The sequence below is a fragment of the Doryrhamphus excisus genome, linkage group LG15, assembly GCF_037039965.1.
Source record: "Doryrhamphus excisus strain RoL-2023G ecotype Guam linkage group LG15, RoL_Dexc_Guam_v1.1, whole genome shotgun sequence".
Classification (NCBI taxonomy): Eukaryota; Metazoa; Chordata; class Actinopteri; order Syngnathiformes; family Syngnathidae; genus Doryrhamphus; species Doryrhamphus excisus.
In genome coordinates this window covers 3,537,762-3,564,711 of record NC_136371.1, presented here as the reverse complement: position 1 = coordinate 3,564,711, position 26,950 = coordinate 3,537,762, and the positions used below count along the sequence as shown (strand labels likewise).

The following is a 26,950-nucleotide window of genomic DNA, read 5'->3' as shown; positions in this document are numbered from 1 at the left end:
TCCGGGTACTCCGGTTTCCTCCCACATTCCAAAAACATGCTAGGTTAATTGGTGACTCCAAATTGTCCATAGGTATGAATGTGAGTGTGAATGGTTGTTTGTCTATATGTGCCCTGTGATTGGCTGGCGACCAATCCAGAGTGTACACCGCATCTCGCCCGAAGACAGCTGGGATGGGCTCCAGCACCCCCCACATGAGGATAAGCGGTAGAAAATGAATGAATTAATGAATTTACATTTTATTGTTGTTATGAGTTTATAAACTCTGTAATGTTTTGCAGCTTCACATTATATATATTTTTTACTGGAAGACGAAGCAAAACGACTCTTTTGATAGTGAAGGTTTCTCACCTACACTTAGTTTGATGAAAAAAATACCTGTGTGAATACAGACCATAACTACAACTACCAAACCACATGTTCAAAATGGTCTATGCCCCTTGCTTTACCATGTGACATTTACTGTTTTTTGGTCAATAAAGTATCGTTAAAACAACATATTTAATGGTGTCCTAAGACTTTTACACAGTACATTGATCATTCATGATTGAAGTATGGCACAGATTTTATATTCACTTAGTTTTGTTTCTTAATTCTCCCACGTAGAGACGTCTGTGCTCCTTACAAAAGTGCAATGCACAAAACCAAGGCTTTGTAGATCACATTGAAATGGCAATGTTCGGTGCGTGACATCTTCCTTGCCAATTATCTGTTCCAGGTCATTCATTAGCTTACTATGACAAAAATGCTGAGCATTCTTAAAAAAAACAATACATCCAGCCGACTGCCACACCCTGTCAACGAGTATAAATACTGTGTATGAAGGACCATTGGTCACCATTCACTCAACACAGAGGTTGTTCAATACTTCTCTTTGTTGGTAAGTAAAATGACAATATGTACTTGATTGTTTAGTGTTTTGAGATTGCAATATATTTTATTCTGTGTAGTCTACCTTTGGCTTGTAATGAGATTGAAAACACATTGTACTTTTTCTGGCTCAGGCTTGTTAAGTTTATTGAAACATTTACATAAACATTTCTGTATGGACTGAAAATTGTATATACTCTAATTTGATTTTTTTTTGACTGCTGAATACAGTACTTCCACTTATGTTTTTATTTGTTCCAGGTGGTCTTTGGTCTTTAGCTACTTTAGCTAAAAGTAAGTAAAACACTTTTTAGTTTTTTGCATAATTTTACCTATTTTTGAAAGTTACACTGTATATGGTTCTCAGGTATTGAGAAGCTACATATTCCAGACACTCACATGTTAAATTAATTTTTTTTTTTTATCTTTCCAGCAACAACATGCAGAAGCTAATTCTTCTCGTGGGTAAGATGCAGAAACGATTTTGTTATATGTTTATACCAAATAGTTTTGCTTTTAAAGGAACCAAATGAAAACATTTCTGATTAAATATGTCATTTTAAGGTCTCTGTGTCTTCAACACCGGGCCGGGTAAGTTGATGCAATATTTAGTAGATACAATGAACAAGTCTGATTCTACAAACTTGAATGAACCATACCATATGAATACCCGATAACTATCTGTACACAATGCAAATATGTATATTTACATCTACTCTTCTGAGTAACTTGAAAAAAAAGTTACTTATGCTGCTTGTGCTATTTATGTAGTTATTAACTACAGTACCTAAACACCTTTTTTTCCTCAGGTGTAAGCGCTTCCCAAAACCTGATCTGTTACTATAACAGCTTGTCACAAGAACGACATGCCGACGCACACTTCTCAATTTCGGACATCGATGGCAGTCTGTGTACACATCTGATTTATGGCTCCGTAACCATTGGCAGCTCAGGGGGCCTTGACATTCTTCCTTCCGACATAACCAGTTTCAGCGATTTCAATGCACTGAAAAGCAGGTCAGAGCTTGCACATGCACATTTTGGCTAAGTTTCCTGGACATACGTTCAATAGTAAATGCTAAACATGTTCTGTATGTCCCAACAGCAATTCAGAACTTAAAACCCTTCTGGAGATCAATCTGCTGAATAACATCCCTGGGTAAGTTTAAGACAATATACATTTTATTACCTCGAGGAAAAGCGGTATTTCTGCACAAAATACTACATAACATAAGATACAGTAAACCTCGGATATATCGGAAATTCGCTCACAACGGACAGATAAAAAAGAACCAATTTTTCTGTAATGCATTTCCAATAAAAATTAATTGCATATATTGGATTTTTTTATAACGGATTTCGCCTATTTCGGACAAAATCTCCAGTCCCGTTCCAATGCATTTCCATTAAATTTCCCTCGCATATATCGGATGGCCGCATCGTGGCGCTCCGATTTGCCGAATCGTGACAGGCCGCTATACGACGTCAGCGTTTGCAGCGTTGCCTGCGCGTCCAGGTACATTGGAAACATAGTCAAGGAAGTGCCTTTTTATAACGGATAAAATCCGATTTACGCATATACCGGATATAAATCCGATATATGCATAAAACAGAAATTTTCCGGTATACGCATATAACGGATTTCGCTTATATCGGACAAAACCAGTGGGAACAATTGAATCTGATATATCCGAGGTTTACTGTACTATATGATGCTTATAATTCCTTATAACATTACCCAGCAATATTAAGTATAAAAACAACCTTTGTGCATCTCTTTTTTTTTCTTCACGATAATCAGACTCCTAAACATGATAAGCACAGAGCAGAACCGAAACAGCTTTATTCAGTCAGCAATCAGTGCCGTGCAAGCACATGGGTTTGATGGGATGAACATCCTCTGGATGCAAAAACAAAACTACCCAGGCATGAGCCCTCAACAGTTCTCAGGGCTTATCGAGGTATGTTTTACCAGCTAAAAATACATCTTTCTGTACATGTTTAGCCAAGACTTCACACTGCATTTCTTCTTGTATAGGGTCTCAGACTGTCCTCCAGCGGTCTCCTGCTCTCTGCGAGCATCTCCCATAAACCATTCATCATTGGCAACAGTTATGAAATCCCAACACTTTCAGCGTAAATACAAATCTCATTTCCAAATGATTTGGCCATTTTGCTGCTTGCATTCTTTGATGAGCAAAAATGTCTCAACAGTAATCTAGACTTCCTGAATATTCTGTCGGCTGGTATTGACATCAACTTTTTGTCCAACCCCTCCAACACAGCGTTTCAGATAACAGTTAGTAACACCCAGCTCATTCTATCTCTGTTTTCTATTCTCTTGTGGCTAAAAGTGTTTTCATTTTCCAGAAATCGTTAATCCAACACTTGATCGGCCTGGGAGCAGAAGAAGGAAAACTTAACATGGGAATTGCGGCATTTGGACGAGCCTATGCTACGCTATCTTCGTCACAAAGTGATCAACCAGACCTATCTCAACCACTGATGGGTTACTTTGGTGATAACCAAGGTTTCTTTTCCCGTTTCGAGGTAGGAGACAGGATCAGCGCAAGCTTCCAAAATGATAATTGGGAATACATGATGTCAAAATGTGTCTCTTCCTTGCAGGTGTGTCATCACATCTCCGTGTCTGGGACTGAAGGCCAGATTCGAAATGCTTGGCTTGGCTATGACAGCATTCCAATCATAATCTCTAAGGTATAGAAGACCTCAGCCAAACACAAAAACAGATGAAACAATGCTCCAAAAGTGGCTGCCAACCATACCATGAAAAATGGACTTGTCCTGTATTGAACTGACAAAAGAGGCGCTTTATCGCTTAAATATCCAAAATAGTCTAAAAAAGTTAAAATGTCTATTGAGTCGCAGCTTCAAAACAGCTTGCCATGTGGGGGTGTCGTTCACATTCACTTTCTTAAAAGTAACATTTCTCTTGTTGTCATTAGAATTGTTTCTCGTCCTCAATACACTATTTGTGTATTGAGTATTGAGTTGGTTAATAAACATAAATACCAGTATGTTAAATAGGGTATAGGTCCATTTGGAAAAAAAAAAGAAAAGTATTTTATTCTGTTGTCATGTTGCACAAAAAATGACTAATAATGAATATGAATAATTACATGTTTCCAATGTATCCCATGTAAACATGCATTTAGGTTCAGGTCAAATAGTATAGTAAAGTAGTATATGCAGAAGTAAATAAATAATGAAGTAATTACTGAGCGTAAGATTGATGTTATATTTTCATGTTAAATAATGCCAAAGCTTCAGATAATGAGGTTTGTGCATTTGAAAGTGAGCCTTGAAACAAGTTTTGGACGGTTCTGGACGCTCGGTTTTACAGAGTTCTACTGAGGTTAATGTCATCCGGACTTGCCTGCCGGACTCACTAAACACGGACCTAAAGATCCGGAATTCCTTGGGAGTGTGATCAATCACAGCGCAGTGGGCTTATCTAGAAAAGGGCAGGGAGTGGAGTAAACAGACCGTTTGGGTCGGAAATACTGTAAGGAAGAGGTGCACAATCTGGAAGATCTAGAAAGCTTTATATGTGGCAGTACAAAGCGTCCAAAATGAGCATAATTGATCCTCTTTAAGAATTGCTTTTTTTTTTTATTCTAATGTGCGCAATGCTTCGTGTGAAGCAAGTTGAGCAATTCATGTGTAGCGCCACCTGCTGGTAAACTGTGGGCCGTGACAACATAAGTGCTAATATCTCGATAATATCTCGATAATAACTGGACCTAAACCTAAACTCACATAATCTGAATCAGTTCAAGTTCTTTATTTTCAAGTATGTTACGCTCAGTTCAACGTGCTTAGAAAAATGAACATGATCATTTGAACTCGTTCAAGGCCTAATATGTTTAGGTTCTTTTGTTACTCATTCAGCAATTAACATTTTTCTCTCTGGGCCATACAGGCTGAATATATCATCGAAAACCAGTTGGGAGGAGCCTTTCTCATGTCCATTGACCAGGATGACTTCAGTGGGGAATATTGCGATGAGGGCAATTATCCTATCCTTCAAACTCTACATGATGAGTTGATTTCAGAAATCTAGAACCTGGATGATGGACTGCACCAGCATCATGATGATTCATTATTCTCAAAATTCTTACAAATGGTTTCATGATTAAAATAATTGGGTCTTACTTGATTGTTCTAAACAAACACAACATTTTGGTGGCTAATCTTTTTTTGGTAGATTCAAACATAGTTAATGATAATGGTGTAATCGGTATACGATTATATACTACTCCAAAGAAGTTAGGGATATTTCAGATACATTTCACGATGAACCTAAGATGTACTTAATTTGAGATTCTCTAATTCTGAAGTCCAACATGTTCCATGTCCGACATGTTCTCTAACATAACAGTTGTGAATATCCCTAACTTTTTGTGTTTAATATATAATGATGCTGGCGTTGCAGATTATTCCCATTGATAATTATTATAACTTGTATGCTCATGAAGACCACCAGATCAGTTATACTGTATGTCATTTATAGTGATTTATCAGGTGATTGTGGGTAACCCAAAAAAAACAATAAAATGTGTCAATAATTGACATTGAAAATCAAAAAAAATTGTCTGTCTTCTGTTGCATTGCAGAAACAACTTTTTGTGTAAATATATTGTAATGTTCATTAATTCATTCATTTTCTATCGATTAGCCTATCCCAGCTGTCTTCGGGTGAGAGGCGGGGTACACTCTGGACTGGTGGCCAGCCAATCACAGGGCACATATAGACAAACAACCATTCACACTCACATTCATACCTATGGACAATTTGGAGTCGCCAATTAACCTAGCATGTTTTTGGAATGTGGGAGGAAACCGGAGTACCCGGAGAAAACCCACGCATGCACGGGGAGAACATGCAAACTCCACGCAGAGATGGCCGAGGGTGGAATTGAACTCAGGTCTCCTAGCTGTGTGGCCTGCGCGCTAACCACAGCAATATTGTAATGTATTGTGTAAAATTAATAATGTAAAAAAAATATATATCCATAATTTTCTATGCCACTTCTCCTCACTAGGGTTGCTGGAGCCTATCCCCCAGATAGGGAATAAGGAAAACAAGTGTAGAATTTAACCCAGGTCTTCCCAATCTCTTGACTGTTTGGTCAACATGGCAACTAGTCGGCCACCGTGCAGCATAAAAAATACATTATATAAAATTTTTACTCTTGATAAATACAAATCACGTTTTTGTTGTTTTGCCAAATTGATTGCTGCCATTGTGACCAAAGATAACTCTCCATCATTCCTTGACGCTGTATGATGTGGAACAAGGTGATAAATGGGCCTATTTCTGCACCAACAGTGCATACTCCCAAAGCTGTCCTGTTTGCCTCTGCTGATAAAAGGTTATAATAATTTTGCACGACCTTTGACTCACTTAAAGGGGACCTACTATGCTCATGTTTTGTATAGTGCTACTATAGAGCAGCTACACACTATAATTGACGCAGAAAACTTCATCTCCCAGAATCTGCACCTATTCCAGCTTTATTTCTTGGATTTTGTAGTTCCCGAGATAATAGTTAGTTTTAATTTATTCCAAAAATTACTATCCTGCAGTCCTACTGCATTGCAATAACTTAACTCTGTATTTGGATGACACCTTGTGGTGAATGTTATATTGAACAACTATTGTAAGACATGACTACTGTACTGAATCATACTTAATAAGTGCCCATTGTGCCATTGTAAATATTACAGTGCAAATACTAATAATAATAAGGTGTTGCAAAACTTTACATATACACTTTTATCAAATAACACAATCATAAAATCATCATTTAAATATCACATTCCAGCATTTCCAAAGTAGGGAACAGTTTCATTTGACAGAGAAATGTCCGTCACAGTAGTTTTAATCAAATAATATTTACTTTAAGTTATGTGATGACTTGGTCAAAGGATATAACTTTCCTTGCTACATTTTAGAGTTCATGAAGAGTGGTGTGAGGCTCAGGAAGTTTCTGAATGTCACAGTTTTGGATCAATCTAGAGTAGAAGAGAATAAGCTCCTCGTAGTTCTTTCTGGATATTCTTTCATTAATGCCATGGAATCTAGGAAAAATACAACAAAACAAACATTTCACATCTTGGAGATAAAACTAATTCCACGGGGAAATCTGAGAAGCACAACACCCATCAACATCTTTGTTACCTTTCTATTCGATATTAGACAATATCTTACCTCTTTGCATCGCCTGGTTTAAACCACAAAGGGATAAAACGGTAAATATCAGTGGTCAGAGCTTTGAAGTGACGACTGTCCGTATTCCCGACGCATATACCTGCATATTCCAGACATTTAAATACACAGTCAAGTCATGTTAAAATGGCTGTCTTTGTTTGAATCTGGCATTTACCTGGAGCGACTACTACTGTCGGAAACATGTCCAACACTGTTTTTTTGATTATTTGGAATCCGTAAGATGTCTCATCAGATGAACTGACCGGTAAAGGATCAAAGCCTTCAATTAGCTCTATATTTACACGGTGGTCCCCAACCGTATACTGGATGAGGTCCAGGACCTAGAGAAGACAAAGCACAGAAAATGTTATATGAGCCATTTAACATGACACATCGACAAATAAGATGACTCCATACCTCTTGTAATGATTGCGCCGTGTGAATTCGTAGATTCACATAGGCTTCAGCAAGGGACGGAAGAACATTTGTCTACAATAACAAACCAATGAGACATTTTTGAACATCATAATGTGTTGCATGTTTAATATCCAATCACTATACCTTAACGCCACCATTAAAGACGGTGACGGCTGTAGTTGTTCTTACAAACGCGTTAGTGTCTGGTTTTTGTTCAAGAAATCTGCATCACAAAACGTACTCGATTACTGCTTGAAAACATCAGGAACATGGTTAGGAATGTAATTACCTGCCAATGAGTGGAGAAAACAGCCATAAATTTGACAATATCAACTTCATTGGGTAGTTAAACTAAAAACAAAAATACATAAACAGGTTATAAATCAAATAGTTTTTTTTTTTTAGCAATATGAAGCTTTACTTAGTAAAACAAGACATCTATTTAGTCCTACCTTGTGTGCCAAGTGTTCAAAGGTTGCACGTTCAGGTCCATAACCAAACAACCTGGGCATCGGGTTCTCCTCTAGCCTGAGGAAATTAAAAAAAAAATAATGTTTAACAAAGCCGTACACGAAGATGGGAAAAAAAAGTTTAATTCAAAGAAAAACCTTTTGACTGCCGCAGCCAAAATCCCGATGCTGCTCTCCCTTGGAGGCATTGATGCATGACCAGGAGGAGTGGACACACTCAGCTTTACAGTGGCAGAGCCTTTTTCACTTACCCCAATTCTATACAAAATATGCACATATAAACATCTCAAAAAGAAGTAGAACATGGCGAAATATTAACGCTGCATTATTTGACGAGGAAATACAATACTGATGTTGTGTTCTCACAAAGCAGCAGGTCCTTTGAGACCACTGATGACCCCATCTAGTACAGCTAAACCCTCATCCAGGACAAATGACAGTTGTACATGACGCTGCTGCAGAAGTCGTACGATGCTCATGGCCCCTTTGTAGCCACTGATCTGTATGAATGTAAACGTAGACGTTAAATCTAAAGCGAATTGTATATAATGTAAATGTAGGCGAGTTACCTCTTCATCATGGCCGAGGCCGATGTAAAACCCTCTGCGTGGTGCATAACCTTTAATCAGCAGGTATTCCAGGGCCTGAAGAATTCCCTAAAAGACATGGAAATATTGTCTGAAAAGTGAAGATGAAGACTGGTTGGGGCCAGGGCCAAATCTTATATCCACAATAAGGATCTTCTCACCATTAGAGAGCTCTTGTCATCTATAGTCCCTCTACCATAGATGAACCCATCTATCTCCTGGGCAGAAAAAGGTGGAACCACCCAGCCATCTGACTCTGTGGCAGGCACCACATCGATATGAGCCAACATCAGGTATGGCATCAGGTTGGACTGCGATCCCGGGACCCAAAATAGGTGGCTGTAGTTGGCCACCAATTCATGATGTACCAAGTTTGATGAGAAAATCGTCGGGAAGGCTGACAAAAGGCAAAATACACGAAGGGTGAATACAATTTATTTTCATACTGAATAGGTTGTTATGCAATACAGAACAACACATCTCCTGGCTGAAAATATGCGATACAGGCTATAATAACAAAAGGCTGCACAGCTAGGACCCCTGGTTTGATTCCCCGCTCGGCCATCTCTGTGTGGAGTTTGCATGTTCTGCATGGATTTTCTCCGGGTACTCCTGTTTCCTCCCACATTCCAAAAACATGCTAGGTTAATTGGCGACTCCAAATTGTCCATAGGTATGAATGTGAGTGTGAATGGTTGTTTGTATATACGTATGTGCCCTGTGATTGGCTGGCGACCAGTCCAGGGTGTACCCCGCCTCTCGCCTGAACCCTCGTGAGGTTAAGCGGTACAGTAAATTAATGAATGAATGTAATAACAAAAAACACTATACTGTATTGTATTGTTGCCTTATACTATATATACCTTATATTATATCAATGATATTATTATTTTTTGTTTGTTTTTTTAACTACATGAGAATATACAACATCTCAAACTGTGGTACAACTACATTGTGGTCCTCCGAAAGACACACTATATAATATAATATTACACATACAATATATATGTATTCAATGTTTAAACATGGTGACAATCAGAGGTGCAATGATACCGATTATTCATGTTAAAAACTAGTACTTTTCTGGCTACATTGAACGCAACATTAGGTCTATAAATGGCGGAAATGTAAAAGATTTACATTTACCTACCACCTGTTGAGACCAGCAGTGGACATTATAAAAAACGGTACACAACAACATAAACCTCGGTTTTGTGGCTGAAACATCACAACAGTTGACGGGTTTGTGCGAATTGTTAAGTTCGTTAAAGGTTGTGTGGGTTTTGTGTCGGCTGGTGCTATAATCAGTGGGTGCAACAATGGCGTTATGAAAGTAGCTTTACCTCTTTGCAGAAGCAAGTTGAAGCGAACCAGTGCCGTAGTGTTGATCTCCGTGCTCGAGAAAGACACAGTCGGGATGCGAATAGCCTCTGAATAAAGAAGAGAGCTACTAAGTAAGCTGTGTACATCCCTAGTAATAATAATAATAATGCCAATTGTTATTTACGTAGCTAATCATTGGGTTGAATACTGAAAAACAGACTTTACCTTTAAATTTAGATATAACTTCCTCTCGCTTATGGTGATCTATGTCAAGAGAGATATTGCTAGTTTTTTCCCAGTGTGCGAGTTGAAGTCCTGCATTGACGTCCAGCGACAGAGTTCTAATTGACACTATTGCAATCAAAATTAGAACAACAGCGAAACCACTCCCTATAATAATCTTGAAAAACCTGAGCATAATGGATATTGGTCCTGGGGTTGAATATGGAACTCTGGCTGTTCGCACTCGCATTACTTAACCGATGCGCATGCGCATAAAGAAGACGACACTGACGTCACATGCACTGCCCTGTTAAACGGAAGTAAATAAAGTTGATTGAAGTTTGCCTTTTTTCTCTTATTGTTTTGTACAATTGAAGCTTGTAATAAAATATTTAAAATTAAAATAAAAAATAAAAAAAAGTTTGCCTTTTTTTCTCTTTTGGTTGCAGTACGTCCGATGATAATCTCACTTTTCTAATATTGTTCCTTGTTGAATAATATTATATATTGTGCAGCTGAATATTGTACTTCTGAAGTCTGTTTTGTTAGTCGATTCAAGTGCATTCATTCAAAAAAATACATCCAACGTTACGAGCCTTAAAATGATATAGCAATCATTAGCATGTTGTCCACAGAGTCAGGAGTTTGCATGTTCTCCCCGTGTGTGCGTGGGTTTTCTACGGGTACTTCCTGCTACATTATTTGGACACTCCAAATTGTCCATTGTGTGGATGATTGTTTGTTTATATGTGCTGGCGACCAGTCCAGAGTGTACACCGCCTGTCTGCCAAAGTCAGCTGGGATAGGCTCCAGCATACCCCCTTGACCCTAATGATGATAAGCGTCACAGTCCATCATACCCCTTATAAGTTTGTTTTGCATAGTTACCATCCATCCATCTTCTATGTGCTTATCCTTATAAGGTGATGGACAGCCCAAGCTTGTATCCAGACCTAAACCCTATTCACTATCTGTGGGCCAGCTTCAAACAGAAAGTGGAGGAGTAACTAACAACCACCATCTCCATGATGTAGGAGGCATCCTTTAATGACCTCCATGACCAAGAAAGTCAAGGTAGTGCTGCTTAATAATGGTATTGCACTCCTTTTGTCGCCACTGGTTTAGACAGGGATGGTTTTGAGCTATATTGAGGGGACAGTAAATTCACACTCTTATACAAGCTGTACGCTGACTACTTTTCATTGTATTAAAGTGTCATTTTGTATCATAGTCACAGTCTGTCACAATAATGCAAAATATCAGTTTATTGAAAATAATTTGTGAATAACTATACACATAATACAGCAGCAAACAAAGCAAATATACATGTGACACCCCCCCCCCCCCACACACATCTGAAAGGGGCAGGAGAAATCCATATCTTATGGATTTATGCATGGCAGTGTAGTGGTGCTAGCTAGTATATACTGTATGTGTGTAAATACAGGACGGGCCTCCCGCCGACACCCTTGATTGACCTCCAGTGGTTGCCACTTCAAGTGTATCTGCACACTGAAGCACCTCGTTGATAATGCTTGAGGAAAATGGAGTGTTGTTACTTGCACGATTACTGCGGGTGTGTCCTCAATGTCAGGAAATAAGTCCTTCAGGTGGGCTACTTGAAGAATAAACCACATAGTTGGCAGAATAAATAAAGCAGGCCATCAGAACCTCAGAGCCTACACCTCTATTTACACAGATAAGAGTTGTTATTTATTGAAATGTCAAATTATGAAATGACACATTCAAAGTGATGCCATTAGTTATTAGTCCATCTGCTCCATCAATCTATAAAACCCTTCAAAAGTATCTGTATTTCTTCTCTATTTCTGGCCACTTGAGTGATGCTAAAGTTCTCTGTGGAAAAGGTGGAACCTTGGATTGCTTCCGATCCAAAAAGGGACCTTCAGTTTTACTTGGTGAAGCAGTGTATTGTCAACCAAAGAGAAAAGTGTACAGAATTTTAAATCCACCAGTTAAGTGAATTAACACCAGCCTACCATTGATCCGAATCCTGACGCCAGGCCCACAGGGGATGCTACAGTTAAACTCTTCTCTGATGACTTACAGCACAGCTCCACCTGGAAAACAACATAGAAAAACACAAAATGCACGTACAGTGGTGTGGTTCTCATTTGGAAATTGGTGTATTTAAAACACATTCTGTTTTGTGGCAGTTTTAACAACCAAACTAATAATCTCACAAGATGTCAGAGATTGCACCTGGATGTTTTTCCCCCTCCCCCAGATCCCCCAGAGTCTGCACACAAAACATAATAAGTAATTATCCGCTGTTCTATAGCACTGGACATGTTACTGTAAGTACCTGGTTGCTAGGTCACTGTCCTCTTCATCTGGATTGTTTCCATGGAGGGTGAACACTGACAACAGTGGTGTTATCTACATAAATGTAACAGATTAATGACTTCAGTGAACAAGACAAAGAAATGATAATGTACACAAGGAATATATTTGTGACATAAAGGAAGTAAACAGACAATATAAAGGTTACACAATATCCATCGATTTCCCACATTTTTTTAATATCAGTGGCGGTTCTAGCTATGGGACACATGGGTAATTGCCCAGGGCGGCATTATCTTGGGGGCGGGGTGTAAAAAAAAAAAAACGCCGCATTCAATCATGAGTATATTCAGATCTTAAGCACCTTTCGAGAATGAGGACTGTGTTACTAACCAGTACATAAAATGTATAGTACTTTTGTAAAAGAGCAAAGACGAAAAACACACTGACTGTCATATATTGGACTCATACTCATGTAAAGTTGCTGCAACTCTCTGGTGACATGCTTTGGATCCATCTTACATAGTCGCATGTCACGGAACATAATAGATAATCATTACCAGTTAGTTGCTGTACAGTACGGTTCATACAAATGCAGATTCTTCATCAAATGGCATATCGGGTATAGAGTATGATGAATATACCACATTACAATACAGTACTCGACAAAGTTATTGGCAATCATTCACTTCAGTTATATTGAATTTTCATTTCTATTAATGCAGCATGTGCAATTCCTCAACCCTGATGCGCTTAAATCATTAAACTCATTGCTGCAAGAATATGCATGGCTGTGATTGATAATGTATAAATCACTTATTATTACTTCTAAATTGTTATTCCATTACAAAATGTCATGTCATGACAATTTGTAGAATGGTCAACAGCTGAACCGGAACCGTTTCATTACAAATTGATTACAACAATGTATGTAGATATATACATGATATATAACAATGTGACGCTGTCGACTGTCCACTGTGTGTCCAATGGCTTTAAATCCTACATGACATGCTAGAGGGAACTCACATAGGAATAGAAAGCCATATGACACAGTCGTGGGCTCATTTGAACAACTTGAGAAATGCTGCAGTCAGAGCTTGAAAGCAAAGAAAGGTAAAACGAGGGGCAGGTTCTGGATGTAAAACTTACATCCGCATGAATAATTAAACAAAGAAACTGTAAGTATTCTTCAGAAGCCCTGGGGAGAACAGCAAAACTATGCTAGAAATTGTAGTTTTCACAGCATAACCTAAAAAATAAAAATAAAAAAGACCCCTACCTGATCCTTACAGCATCATATCCTGGGAGGAATTTCATTCCCCAGATAGGCAAGACAAACCTTTCATATCGCATGTGGTGAAAGGTGCAATTTTAATACTTTTGCTGCACCATCCAAAGCAGATAAAGTGCGTGGATTCTACGTATGTCAATCTTTATTTGTTTCAATAACTATTGGACAAAAAGCATACTAATGGTTGAATTCATCTTGAACATGTGCACAAATCAATGAACACAATTCACAGTTCCGCATATCTAAAAAGGAGCAGGAAGCTCATTTAATCCTTCCCCTCATCTGTTTCACATCAGTTCCAATGCATTTGTTCACCTCCTGTATTCTAAATGTACTCTTGCCTATTTTCAGTACCTAGGAAAGAGACAAATGTAATGTAATGACAAAAACCATGGACCATGGTCAGTCAGTCAGTCATTTTCAGTACCCCTTATCCTCACTAGGGCATGCTGGAGCCTATCCCAGCTGTCACACTCAAATTCATACCTTTGGATAATTTGGAGTCGCTAATTAACCTTGCATGTTTTTGGAATGTGGGAAGAAACCAGCGTACCCGGAGAAAACCCACGCATGCACGTGGAGAACATGCAAACTCCACACAGAGATGTCCGAGCCGGGAATCGAACTTGCCTTCATGAAGAGTCGAGCCAAGAATTTTGTAACGGACAAGTTGTCTTCACTCTTCACCTTAAACATTTCAGCAGTAGATTGCTTTCAAATCAACACTATGTAGTTTATTTCTGTCACTCTCTGCCATAACATTTATATTAATTTGTCATGAATAACACATGACAAATAAAACATGACCATGAAAACTTCTATAGATTCTTTGAAATGTCAGGTGCATTCTTTTGAACCATTTTCCTTTGGACTCCCGCTATGAAGGCCAGATCTGATCAAGCAGATGTGTACTCATAGCACAGTAGCCCTTGTACAAACAAGAAAAAAGTGCCATGTACAGAGAGGAAGCAGGCTACTATGGAGGACAGAGGAGGCATTTATTGACATTGTATCAAGTGCAACAGAGGTATTTGAGGTACGGAGGGGCCAGGTATTTGTCAGTGTGTGATTCTTGTCTCCAACTCAAACAACAAAAGCCCCTTTGAGACAGCCTGACTTTTTTTTTCTCAACCAGCACACAGGGCTTCCTGTACTAGGCTTGCAACTTTCCAGCGCTGGGAGTCCCATTTCTTTTCCTCTTTATATGCACCTGTTACAAACTGGCAGAACCAACAATGGAAGGCCCCAAAAAAAAAATTAATAATCTTTGCTAGTTTTAGGTAATAATCCTAAAACATATTGATTTCATCCAACATTTAAAATGAAGGATTTTAACAACATTTACAATGATCCCATTGCAACCTCATAGAGGACATTCAGCCGACCTCTGAGAGAAAATGTGCCACACTGATTGAGCAAAGTTGTTTATTCATGAAAGGCCACTTCCAATAAGCCCGGTGAGCCTGTGTTGATGCATATCTCAGCATAAATTACGAAAGCCCCCGTGACAGCCTCTGTCCAGACAAGAAGGTGACTGTTAGCCACTGGGAGGATTAGCTCTAATCCCTTCACATCATACATGGTCCCTCTCTGCTGGGAGCCAGTTGAGACAATCAGCTCTAGCCAGATGTTTTGAATCACACACCCCCCCACACATGTTAGCTATTCTCCTGGTATAATGTAACAAATAAATGATAAAGGGGTGAAACGGGCAAGAACACAGCAAATGACTCATACCTCACAGTTAACTGGCTTTGGATCTAAAGATTAAGGGGCGGCACCTGATTTCCTATCCCATGCTGCACTCTAACACAAAAGCACTTTCCACTGACAGACAAGCCCACCTTAAACCCCGATGCATCAATGATACTGTTTTTTTCCTGTTTGGACTCACACACTTCCAATGTCCTTATAATGTATTCTTATGATGGAAATAAGACTCTTACCTTCCTCTCCCTCTCCTGCGTCTCTTGCTGGAGCCAGAATGGCATTCCCTCAGCCTGATACTGTATGGACAGACAATGGGAAGCAGAGGGGGGAGGAGTTACTATGTGAGCAGGAGGGAGTAAAAGCCGAATGAAAACCAGGAGAGAGAGTGGAGAGGATGAAAGGGGGCTCAGAAGGGATATCACCCACTTATAAAGCTCTCAAAACACAAATCTAGAAAAATGTTACATGAATGGCAATTCCTCAGCGCCCCGCCTCCTCTTGTCGGGATGTAATGTCAGAGAAAACATCATCTGGAATCTCTTCCTCATGTGGGAAATGGTAGGAAAAACACGAGACTCTGAGAGAATGGTGGTCCTCCTTTTTTAAACAAGGTCCATTCTTCGGGCTTTCTTTGAATGAATTCTTAAGACTCCAAGTTGGCAGAGTGCCCACGGGTCCGGGATGGATAAAAGAGGGGCTTAGGTAGGGGGGCTTTCTATTGTGTTTGTTCCCTTCCTTTCAGGCCGGGTACTCAAGTTGATCTTTGCAGCCAGTGAGAATATTCCAGTTACCCTTCACTGTCACAACTCAAATTTCCACTGCTAATGTATTTCTGCCCCCCCGCATCCCCAAAAGAGGACACATAAACCACACAAAAACAACTCCAAGTCCCTTTTAAAAGCAGTCCGTCAAGAGTACCAATGTGCAACGGAGACAGCAGGTGTTAGAACCCCCTCCACCTCCGCCCCCCTGTTAATGTGAGGAGGAGGGTGAGCAAGCTGCAAAACAAAACTCTCACTCTTTGAGAAATGATGTGTTTTTTTTAACATTTTAAGAGTGGAGTCATGTTGGTCACCAGGTGAGAAGGATTCATGTAACTATGCCGTATCTCTCACTTGTGCTGCATCAGTGCTGCAAGAGGAGCTTTGTTTTCCTCCTCGTCAGTCTCCACTAACCCTTCCCCACCCTCGTAGTCTTCCTCTTGCTTTTTCCAGTAAATAGACACAGACCGGGCTCATTACTATTCACCACGTTCCTCGAGGACACACATCGCTGCTCTGAACTCTACAACTGTGTCTAGAATGACGGGTGTGAGGTGTTGGAGAGGAAAGGATAAGAGTAGAAGGGGGATGATGTCAACACACAATCTCATGATAAAAGGAGTACTACATGTCTGGATATGTACTACTATCAGACAGCTCCATGCATGGATTGGTTTCTCCCTCTCCATCTCTATGCTTCCACCATAAAAATAGTCAGGGGAACAAATCTGGCTCCACTTGTAGAGAAACCTGTGCCGGGATTTGAGATCCTCGCATTTGATGACACTCCAATGAGGTCAAATATTCAATCACAGCATTAAATTATAATTTGATGGCATACTTACAAGGCCTTTTAAACATGCAAATGGGCTAAATGCTTGATTGCTTCTGTGTTGGGCTCAGTCTCCAAAAGATCAGCAGTAAAAAAAAAACATCTGGAAAAAGTGACGCTTGTAATTAGTTTCTTGTAAAAGCTATTATGTTGCGTTAGTTTATTCCATCCATCATTTTCTATGCCTTTCTATGTTTTGTTTTATTTCCTGGGGTCCATCAGCACATTGCTATTGGCAACATAAAATCCTGATCAGAACAGCCCATTGCTTAACTGTAATGCAGAGGCCTTGAGATCACTACATGGACACAAGAGACGGCCACCACTTTAGCCATAGCATACTACCAAGCTAACTAATTAGCCTCTCCAATTTATTTATTCTAAACTTAGGAAAATGATTCAAACTGAACAAGAAGGACAAAGTAAGAAGCAAAAAAATTACCACTTCCACATGGAATGGGAGGATAACTTCTTTTCTTCATTATGTGACATCTATCTGACAGGTAATCTAATGTTTTGTCATGTCTCATCGTTCATTCATTTTCTACCACATATAGACAAACAACCATTCACACTCACATTCATACCTATGGACAATTTGGAGTCACCAATTAGCCTTTTGGAATGTGGGAGGAGTACCCACATAGTACCCACATAGTACCCGTAGCACGAGGAGAACATGCAAACTCCACACAGAGATGGCCGAGGGTGGAATTGAACCCTGGTCTCCTAGCTGTGAGGTCTGCGCTCGAACCACTCGATCACCGTGCAGCCTATTTTGTAAATTATTTTCTCATCAATGTAACATTAATAATAGTTCATAGTTAATTTTGAAACAGCACTGTACAGTAATCCCTTGTTTATTGCAGTTAATTGCATCAGCAATAGCCCGTGGTTTTATAAGAGATACATACATTATGTTCTTGCATGTGTACATTAATTCTGGTTTGTTATTCTCAACCAATGAATTCCCTCCAACAGGCTAATGTGTAAGAGTCTAATTAGCCCTTCTAACGTGGATCAACAGATAAAGCCTTGCTCTATTTATGTGGAGAACAAAGCAGAGATGGGCTGGCAGAAGCTGTTATCTTCACAGGGCCACTGATATAGTATTCATCTTTTGAGATAATCCCCTGACTGTAGTATCTGGATAAGTAGCAGCATCACTCAACTGCACATGGACAAAAATATTGGGACACCTGGCCATTATAAAATGTGGACTTGCAGTTGAAACACTTTCAATTAATCTGGGAAGATTTGTCTCTGGAAATGGAAACAAAGTCTTTGTTCTAATTAAATGTTTTACTGGACAAACATATCGAGTGACTAAAAGTGAGGAATTAAACCAAATTTATATTTACCTGCTGAAACAACACGGTCCTGATCAAAATCTTGAGACCATTCAGTGGAACAGAGGAGCTTCAGGTGGTGCAGGGTCGTCAAATGGTGGGATCTGCACCTACTCCAGTTGTATTTCCTTATTAAATTATTATCCTTATTTTATACAGTATAAGTGGGCATCAGCTGTTGGTTAAAGTTACAATATCTCTCCGGCAGCTTATCATTTATATCATTGTACTGTATGTCAAACAGAAAATAATAAAAAAAATAATGCAAAAATGTAGTAGGATGGAAAGGTCCACCAATCAAATTATCAGGTTATTATCTTTGAGTTAATGATGAAATATGTCTACAAAATACAGCATGTGTGGAGATAAAGGCATTATACCTGCACAATATGGAACAGTTTCCTTTTTTCATCAAGGCTAATTCTTACAACACTCAAGTCTTTTGTGCTATAATTAACTGTCACTTTGTTAATCCTTTCATTGGGACTTTTGCCCAGTAAATAATGTTCTTTACAGGCTAATAAACCTCGTTTGTTTTGACCTTTAGTTGTGGTTTATTGTAAGTGCTTTACCGCCATCTTGTGTTAAAACCCAAGAAATGGGGTTTGACTCTTGACTGTTTGAAGTTGTGCACACATACCATACAGTATGATTGTACACAGTAGTTAATTCCTAGCGTTTTTAAGAATAGGCAAGGTATTTGATGTAGAAAACAGCTACTTTATGATCTATCAACCGATAAATGTAGTTTACTAACACTGCTAGCCAACACTGTGTACTGGCTTCACCTCACGTGACACTCATACTCCAGTCTCAATTAATCACCTAACTACAGCTAATACGGCTATTTACCTCATATTGGTTAGGATTTTTGGCTTTTTTATAAGCTGCAGGCGTCGACCAACAATGAAAAAGTGTTGTCTGTCCGCCATTTAGTGCTACTTCAAGTTTCAGCGGTTAAACTGTCTCCATACATGCCAAACATACAAGGCAAATAGGGCGAGGAAGCGAGTTGGGTAATACCAAGTATTCACCGGGGGAGGGGTGTTACATTACCGGATGATTATACATGCTACAGTTTTGCTGGTAAATTATATACATAAGGAACACGAACAAGATAAAGCTAGATAATGTATATTTTTATTAATTCAGAATGATGTGATTTTATTCGGGAGGGGGGGGGTTGTATTGGCTGGATCTTATTATATCACCCGTGCATATTACGCGCCTGCTCGAGGTAAATGATAAGTTCATGTCCTACTTCGGTAACTCAAAGTGGATGTTGATTTTTAACGGCGATCTCACACAACCTGTTAATGTTACATGAGTTGACAATTACCTGAAAGAAGTCACCCTGTGTTGTTATATCTCCAGAAGAGGAAGTGCGGGGAGGGTTATGAATGTTAATAAATATCCTTTGTACAAACACGTGCTGGCAGCACAGTGACAATATGTTTAGCATGTCTTTTTCTGTGAGGAGTTAGCACCGTTTGTCACCCTGTTAACATGGATTTCCTACCACTTCTCAAAGGTGGCTATTTTTATTTTTTATTTTTTTGCCTGTGGTACATTATAAAATAATAATTTTAACAAGAAAAAAACTCAACTTCAAACATGGAAAAGTCAGCATAACTTTTATAATAATAAAGTCAAAATTTTGAGAGGAAAAAAAATTGTAATCTAATAGTATAAAGTCATAATTTTACAAGAATAATGTAATATTATGAGGAAAATAACAATGAAATTATAAAGATAACAATATTAAATTAAAACACTTTTTAAAAAGTCATAATATTATTAAACAACAAATAAAGTTGCAAATTTGGGGAAATTACAATAGTTACAATTTTACGAGACTAAAGTCAAAGTATTATTGGGAAAGAAGCTGACCCTAAAAACTGAAGAGTTAAACCACAGTATTACAATACTTATACTTTGACCATGGCTAACAATTGGAAAGGAAAGCATCGTATTTAGCCAATAATGGAGTTGGGTCAGTTTCAAAATCTATACCGCTATCCCAGCTGTACATTGACTACTCTAAAGTACACTCAAGTTTCATGCATAGTATTGGTCATTGAACTCATTGGACTCATTTTGTGTGATGCAAGTTTGTGTAGTCACAAAAAGAACAGAACCTTCTGAATGTGTCATAACTGGGCCAGGCGGTTGCCATAAAACATAAATGCACACTTTTCTGGTCGTATTTCAACAGACTCTATTTTGTGAGTAATCATTGACCCATTTCAAATAAACCTATTATTGTTAGACGCATCTCCGCTTCACCCATTAACTCAAGAGGGCATCCTTTTTAGTTAAGTAATCCAACTAGAGGAGGATACAGAAAGCTTTAAAAGACACAAAGAGGGAACTCTTGACAATCCATCCACTGTTTTGTATTTTGCCGTGGCCAAGATGTTTGTGGATGAACGGATAGTAACTTTATTTAAAAGGAATGCTCACCATACCTTGACCTACTGGAGCGTTTTCTTCAGTTTTGGACTGTGTATTGCCTTTCTTGGACCTACTATTCTGGACTTGCAATGTCAAACCAACTCCACACTGAGCCAAATTACCTGGGTTTTCTTCTCCCAACAGTTCTGCTTGTTGATCGGTAGCTCCGTTGGCGGTATTTTCAAGAGAACGTAAGTACTGTAGAGCGAGTGTATGTTTAGTTGGTGATGAATAAACCGCCCGTTATCCGTTTTAGGTTGTTCACTGCTCTGTCAGCTTTATTTGTCTCCGCTCTCGTCATCTCCGTGATATTTGCCGTCATACCTTTGTGCAATAATGTCCTGGTGTTGGCCATCGCCATGGCTGTGTCCGGTTTGGCCATGGGAATTATTGACACCATTGCAAACATTCAGCTGGTCACCATCTATCAGAAGGACTCGGCTGTTTTCCTGCAGGTGAAAGAGCATCTTTTGTTCAAATGTACTGAGACAAAATAACTGCTTGAAGATGAGTCGTTTTAATTTAAAAAAAAAGTAATTCATACATTTTTGCAGGCTCTTCATTTCTTCATTGGCTTCGGAGCCCTGGTGAGCCCTCTGATTGCAGATCCTTTCCTCTCAGAGCACGGCTGCGGGAATCACACTGGGAACGAGACAGAGATCATGCATCACTTTAGGAACATGCTGAGAAACAGTCCCATTGCAGAGCACAACATCACTCAGAGCCAATTTCCCCACGGGGAAGAAGCAGAAGAGTCCATTGTGCATTACGCCTTCTGGATCATGGCGCTTATCAATGTAAGTGAACCAAATGAAAAAAGGCACTGACTTGATGTGATATTTCAAGTTTGTGGGCGGAAAAATGAATATGATTTGGTATGCCCTCAGCTCCCGGTGCCCATCGCTGTCCTCTTCCTGATGTATCGGGAACAACTGATCCCGTGCTGCCCCAGCGGCACGCCTCGTCTCCTGGACAAAGATGAACTGGCCATGGAAAACCAGCAGGGAACTGAGGGCACAGAAGTGGAGCAGGTAGCGCATGAAGGTGGAGGTAAATATACAATAAAAAAAATCCCACACTCAAAAAATAAATGTTTAGCCTCAACAAAAAAAAAAAAACAATGCAACAGTTTCTATTAGTCTTTCTTAGTTATGACAACTTTATTTGAAATTGCTTTGAACCAACAAACAATATTCATTCATTCATTTTCTACCGCTTTTTCCTCACGGGGGTCATGGGGGTGCTGGAGCCTATCCCAGCTGTCTTCGGGCGAGAAGCGGGGTCGCCAGCCAATCACAGGGCACATATAGACAAACAACCATTCACACTCACATTCATACCTATGGACAATTTGGAGTCGCTAATTAACCTAGCATGTTTTTGGAATGTGGGAGGAAACCGGAGTACCCGGAGAAAACCCACGCACGCATGGCCGAGGGTGGAATTGAACCTCCTAGCTGACCGCCGGGCCGCCACAAACAATATTGCATTGCAGAAATTAGCTTTTCCTCTTCACTTAAAGCTTATTTTAAGTAATGCTTACTGAATAATTGTTGTCATAGGGACAAGTTTTTAAGTTCGTAACTCAAAGAAATATGTTAAGTCAACTGACTTAATCATTTTATTCAAAGTTGTTTAATTTGTTGTCTACTTAATTATAATAACAATGCACACAGCTTTTTAAGTAGCAGTAACTTAATATATATACTATATATGTATATGTGTGTGTATTATGTTACCAAGCTAATTTTATTAAGTCATTCATTCATTCATTCATTTTCTACCGCTTTTTCCTCACAAGGGTCGCGGGGGGTGCTGGAGCCTATCCCAGCTGTCTTCGGGCGAGAGGCGGGGTCGCCAGCCAATCACAGGGCACATATAGACAAACAACCATTCACACTCACATTCATACCTATGGACAATTTGGAGTGCACTTTTAGAACATGCAAACTCCACACAGAGGTGGCCAAGGGTGGAATTGAACCCTGGTCTCCTAGATGTGAGGTCGGCGCGCTAACCACTCGACTACCGTGCCGCCCTTTATTAAGTCATGGCAACTTGAATTTTGCATTATTATTTTTACATAACTTATAAAAAAAAACAAAAGTTAGCAACTTAGAAAGTTTATCTAAATCAATTAATTACATTTTTTTACATTGCATTTATGTATTAAATCAAGTGTCAACAGATACTCTGAATTACTTTTTAGAGTGTACTTTTAATACACGCTTTCATCATTTGCGTGACCGGTGAACTTCGTGGGGGAGGGGAAAAGAAACAATAAATGCCATTTTGTATGCTGCAATGTTGTCATTTGTGGGCACAGGTCATGGGGATATCTTTAGCTGCTGTCAGAATGATAACCTGCGGGGGCTGCCGGTATCCTTCTTCATGATCCACATCCTTGGTGGTATGGTGCTATTCATGACGGATGGCATTGTGGTCAGTGCGCACACACACACACAAATACATGCACTGCCAACTGCTACACAGCTATTAGCATTTATTCCATAAATAATTATAAATAATAATTATTTTTCAGGGCGCATATGCTGGTTTTGTGTACACGTATGCTGTTGCACCGCCTATGTCTTTGCCCCATAAGACAGCAGGCTACCTAGCCAGCATTTTTTGGGCGGCAATCACAGCAGGGCGACTGCTCTCCATCCCTTTGTCGTATCGTTTCCAAGTCGTGAGACTGCTTATGTTCAACCTGGTAATGCGGCACGAAGAACGTGAAGGTCAGCCACTCTAATGTATTTGTTCTCCTGATTGTTCCTGTGTGTCTTACAGGCAGGTGCTATTGTCACCGTGTTGCTGCTGCTTATCTTCTACACCAGTAGCACATTTCTGTTTGTCGGTACTTGTTTGTGTGGGCTTTTTCTGAGCAGCATCTTCCCGTGCATGCTTGCCTACACTGAAGACATCCTAGATTACCAGGGTATGGTGTGTATCATTTTTAACTGAAAATAAAGCACATATTTGATACACAGTATTACTGTGTGCAGGATGTGCCACCTCGGTCCTGGTGACAAGTGCAGGAATGGGAGAAATGGTGATGCAGGTCTTGGTTGGCTCAGTAAGTGTAATGTTTAGGAACACAGAAGTGCAAAAAATTGGGATCAAAAAGTAGTTAAATTTTCTATTTATATCCACAGATTATCCAGACGGAGGGTAGCTACAGCTTCCTTCTGTGTGGAGTGATTATCGCGTGCATCGGTTTCATCGTTTTCATCGGCCTGCTATTCTTCCATCGCATGCACAGAAACTACCTCACAGGTACAACATCAACTCACCTTCATTCACTTCGCGGGGACTCGGGTGAATATACGGTATTTGTATGCGTTTCATACTTTTTCACATTTACTGCACTCTTCTTGTGACCCAGCAGGAACGACAAAAAAGTCAGCCATGGTGGAGGAGGAACCGCCTGAACAAAATGGTTCGGCCAATGTTGAGCCCAAAGAAGAGGCAGAGAAGAGCTGAGAGAGGCAGGCAAATATTTTACCATCAAATAAATGCATTTATACTACAAATACTTGTTTGTTACTATTAGTGTGCTCTGAACAAATGTGTTTGCAATACGGCATTAATTAATGGGTAAAGCAATTTTAATTGCAGCCTAAAAAAAAACATGAAAAAAAAAGTATCCGCATTAAGTACTCAATGCAGCACTGGCATCTGAATGGAAGCTCAAATCCATTCATTAATGTCCCCTATTTTGGAAATTGTAGTTAAATGCCCATCTCTAATGGGTAGAGTAGAAAGTGTTTTTATGCATGTTTTTGTTGTTGTTTTTATAACTAATAAACTAGTACTATCAGACACTGAATTAGTGTTGTTTTCCATTTTTTTTTTTGCCTGTTTTTAGCATTTTTCTGAAATAATTAGTGACAATTATACTGAATACTCATATTATCTTTACCTTTCCAAATGACCGACTTTGTTTTTTGCACTACTGGGATGCAGATGGGACTTTGGAGTTGGTTAGACTCGAGCAACAAATTCCAAACAGTCAATCCAGTCAATATGTAACTTCAGATTTTTTTGCAGAAATGCTTAATGTTTGTGATGTGTGCAACATCTTTATCAGTCAGCCAACATCCAGACCTCCAGAGGGGGGCGTTAGAGATTACATTTTGCCTAAAGTCAATAAAATCTTCTCAGTGATACAAAAGACACAAAATATAGGAACTTATCCCATTAGGTTATGTCATTTTTACACAGATGTTGTTTTTTTTTTTTTTTACAAAATTCACTTTGAAAAATTATCAACTTCTACATGTGATAACAACACAAATTTCCATACTCATTTGTTAATAGAAGAAAAGTGGAGTACATAAGGATGCATTCATGCATTCCTGCACATCATGGCTCCACCAGTCATGACACCCCAAGAGCCATGGATGTTATTCCAGAGTTATGATATTGCATCGTGTAAGATGGACACATAAATGCTGCATTAAAATCTTTCCCGGCAATGCCTGTGCATGTGTTACACACATTAAGTGGCTTCTTTCCCAAACAACACAACAGCAGACATTATTAGACTCTCAAAGGAAGCTCCTATATCCTGTTTAATGTCATCAAATATTTAGCATCAATTCAGAAGCCATTATCCGTGATTTGTAATGTGGTCTGGTTTGAGTTGTTTTGCTTTTATCAGTGATCTGTTATCATCGAGCTCAAATAAAAGATATATTAAAGCGGCGATAATGACTGAACAATCACAGAGCATAATATGCTATATCAGGTTGGATTATAATTGTGTTTTCCAGGGAGGTGCCAAATTGGCCTTAAATCCCAGATTATTTACTTGCGCCCATCTGTCAGCAAATGAGCGCTGACCAAAAAATGTTAATTTTTGCCACCCATGAAGCCCATAGTTAGAACCGCCACTGCATGTGGTGCTGTAAACAGACACAGAGCTATAGAAGAGAAAAAAACGCACGCCTAAAAGTCCGCCATCTTCCGCTTTCCAAGGCTTGTTTAGAGTGAAATATTAATTCTTTCATTTTCTACCGCTTATCCTGGAGCCTATGCCAGCTGTCTCTGGGCGAGAGGCGGGATACACCCTGGACTAGTCGCCAACCAATCAGAGGGCACATATATCCAAACAACCATTCACACTCACATTCATACCTATGGACAATTTGGAGTCGCTAATTAACCTAGCATGTTTTTGGAATGTGGGAGGAAACCGGAGTACCCGGAGAAAACCCACGCATGCACGGGGAGAACATGCAAATTCCACACAGAGATGGCCGAGGGTGGAATTGAACTCGGGATTCCTAGCTGTGAGGCCAACGTGCATCCATAAGAACAACATTCATTCATTTTCTACCGCTTATCCTCACAAGGGTTGCGGGGGTGCTGGAGCCTATCCCAGCTGTCTCCGGGCGAGAGGCGGGGTACACCCTGGACTGGTGGCCAGCCAATCACAGGGCACATATAGACAAACAACCATTCACACTCACATTCATACCTATGGACAATTTGGAGTCGCCAATTAACCTAGCATGTTTTTGGAATGTGGGAGGAAACCGGAGTACCCGGAGAAAACCCACGCATGCACAGGGAGAACATGCAAACTCCTGGCCGAGAGTGGAATTGAACTCGGGATTCCTAGCTGTGAGGCCAACGTGCATCCATAAGAACAACATAATATTGCTTAATGGAATTAGCTCATTTGGGGTACAAAATCAGCTTGTCTACATCGGAAACGGTAGGAGATGATTATTCAATGATAAAAGAAATACACTATAATCGTCACACAGCAACTGAACAGGGCGATGCTACTTTCACAGCTGAGCAATGCTGGATTATTGCTTTGTGTCTCCCAGCTTTGTTGCTTCCGGAGAAAACATGCAAGCACCGGGAGAGCTTACAAAAGTTAATTCATGTGAAAGTTGTTCAATTCCTGTTTATTTTTATTTTGGGAGGTAGCAAATCCCACAAGCTGTCCCACTGAAAAAAAAAAAAACACATTAGACAGCCATTAGCAAATACAACCTTTGGTATAGGACATTTAGGGCATCTGTATTTGTGTTTTCATCAAATATGCTGTTCATGTTACGCCGCTAATGCTTCTGTTGAGAGGTGACATAAAACATTAGAAGCCG

General features: G+C 39.5%; 4 protein-coding genes across 9 annotated transcripts; 2 read left to right on the top strand and 2 right to left on the bottom strand.

Moving 5' to 3' along the window:
• Window positions 1-823: 823 nt before the first annotated feature.
• Window positions 824-5,282, top strand: LOC131104372 (chitinase-like protein 4). Its single transcript, XM_058051466.2, has 12 exons — window positions 824-880; window positions 1,132-1,164; window positions 1,304-1,335; window positions 1,435-1,461; window positions 1,680-1,887; window positions 1,976-2,029; window positions 2,672-2,831; window positions 2,909-3,006; window positions 3,085-3,169; window positions 3,241-3,420; window positions 3,499-3,588; window positions 4,814-5,282. Exons 3-12 carry the CDS (start codon window positions 1,311-1,313, stop codon window positions 4,952-4,954), a joined length of 1,068 nt encoding a protein of 355 aa, XP_057907449.2. The 5' UTR covers window positions 824-880; window positions 1,132-1,164; window positions 1,304-1,310; the 3' UTR covers window positions 4,955-5,282.
• On the bottom strand, window positions 4,924-10,383 carry LOC131104249 (N-fatty-acyl-amino acid synthase/hydrolase PM20D1.2-like). Its single transcript, XM_058051236.2, has 13 exons — window positions 10,128-10,383; window positions 9,923-10,009; window positions 8,741-8,976; window positions 8,562-8,648; window positions 8,359-8,492; window positions 8,131-8,250; window positions 7,975-8,050; window positions 7,812-7,873; window positions 7,667-7,745; window positions 7,523-7,594; window positions 7,281-7,446; window positions 7,106-7,205; window positions 4,924-6,975 (listed from the first exon to the last, which is right to left on the bottom strand). The coding sequence occupies exons 1-13, from the start codon at window positions 10,372-10,374 to the stop codon at window positions 6,846-6,848; spliced, it is 1,596 nt and encodes a 531-aa protein (XP_057907219.2). The 5' UTR covers window positions 10,375-10,383; the 3' UTR covers window positions 4,924-6,845.
• A 1,028-nt stretch (window positions 10,384-11,411) lies between these two features.
• On the bottom strand, window positions 11,412-19,904 carry LOC144901782 (uncharacterized). 6 transcript variants are annotated; one of them, XM_078796777.1, is made up of 5 exons: window positions 19,714-19,904; window positions 15,669-15,728; window positions 12,451-12,524; window positions 12,348-12,384; window positions 11,412-12,205 (listed from the first exon to the last, which is right to left on the bottom strand). In XM_078796777.1, exons 1-5 carry the CDS (start codon window positions 19,834-19,836, stop codon window positions 12,110-12,112), a joined length of 390 nt encoding a protein of 129 aa, XP_078652903.1. In that variant the 5' UTR covers window positions 19,837-19,904; the 3' UTR covers window positions 11,412-12,109. The 6 variants fall into 6 exon arrangements, 2 of the variants coding, with proteins under 2 accessions (XP_078652903.1, XP_078652904.1); XM_078796778.1 differs by lacking the exon at window positions 19,714-19,904 and adding an exon at window positions 18,387-18,523; XR_013629888.1 differs by lacking the exons at window positions 11,412-12,205; window positions 12,348-12,384; window positions 12,451-12,524 and adding an exon at window positions 14,707-14,942.
• Window positions 19,905-20,511: 607 nt separating this feature from the next.
• slc60a1b (solute carrier family 60 member 1b) lies at window positions 20,512-24,404 on the top strand. Its single transcript, XM_058051704.2, has 10 exons — window positions 20,512-21,019; window positions 21,085-21,283; window positions 21,383-21,625; window positions 21,716-21,878; window positions 23,155-23,270; window positions 23,371-23,544; window positions 23,622-23,769; window positions 23,837-23,907; window positions 23,987-24,107; window positions 24,220-24,404. The coding sequence occupies exons 1-10, from the start codon at window positions 20,790-20,792 to the stop codon at window positions 24,312-24,314; spliced, it is 1,560 nt and encodes a 519-aa protein (XP_057907687.1). The 5' UTR covers window positions 20,512-20,789; the 3' UTR covers window positions 24,315-24,404.
• Window positions 24,405-26,950: the final 2,546 nt, after the last annotated feature.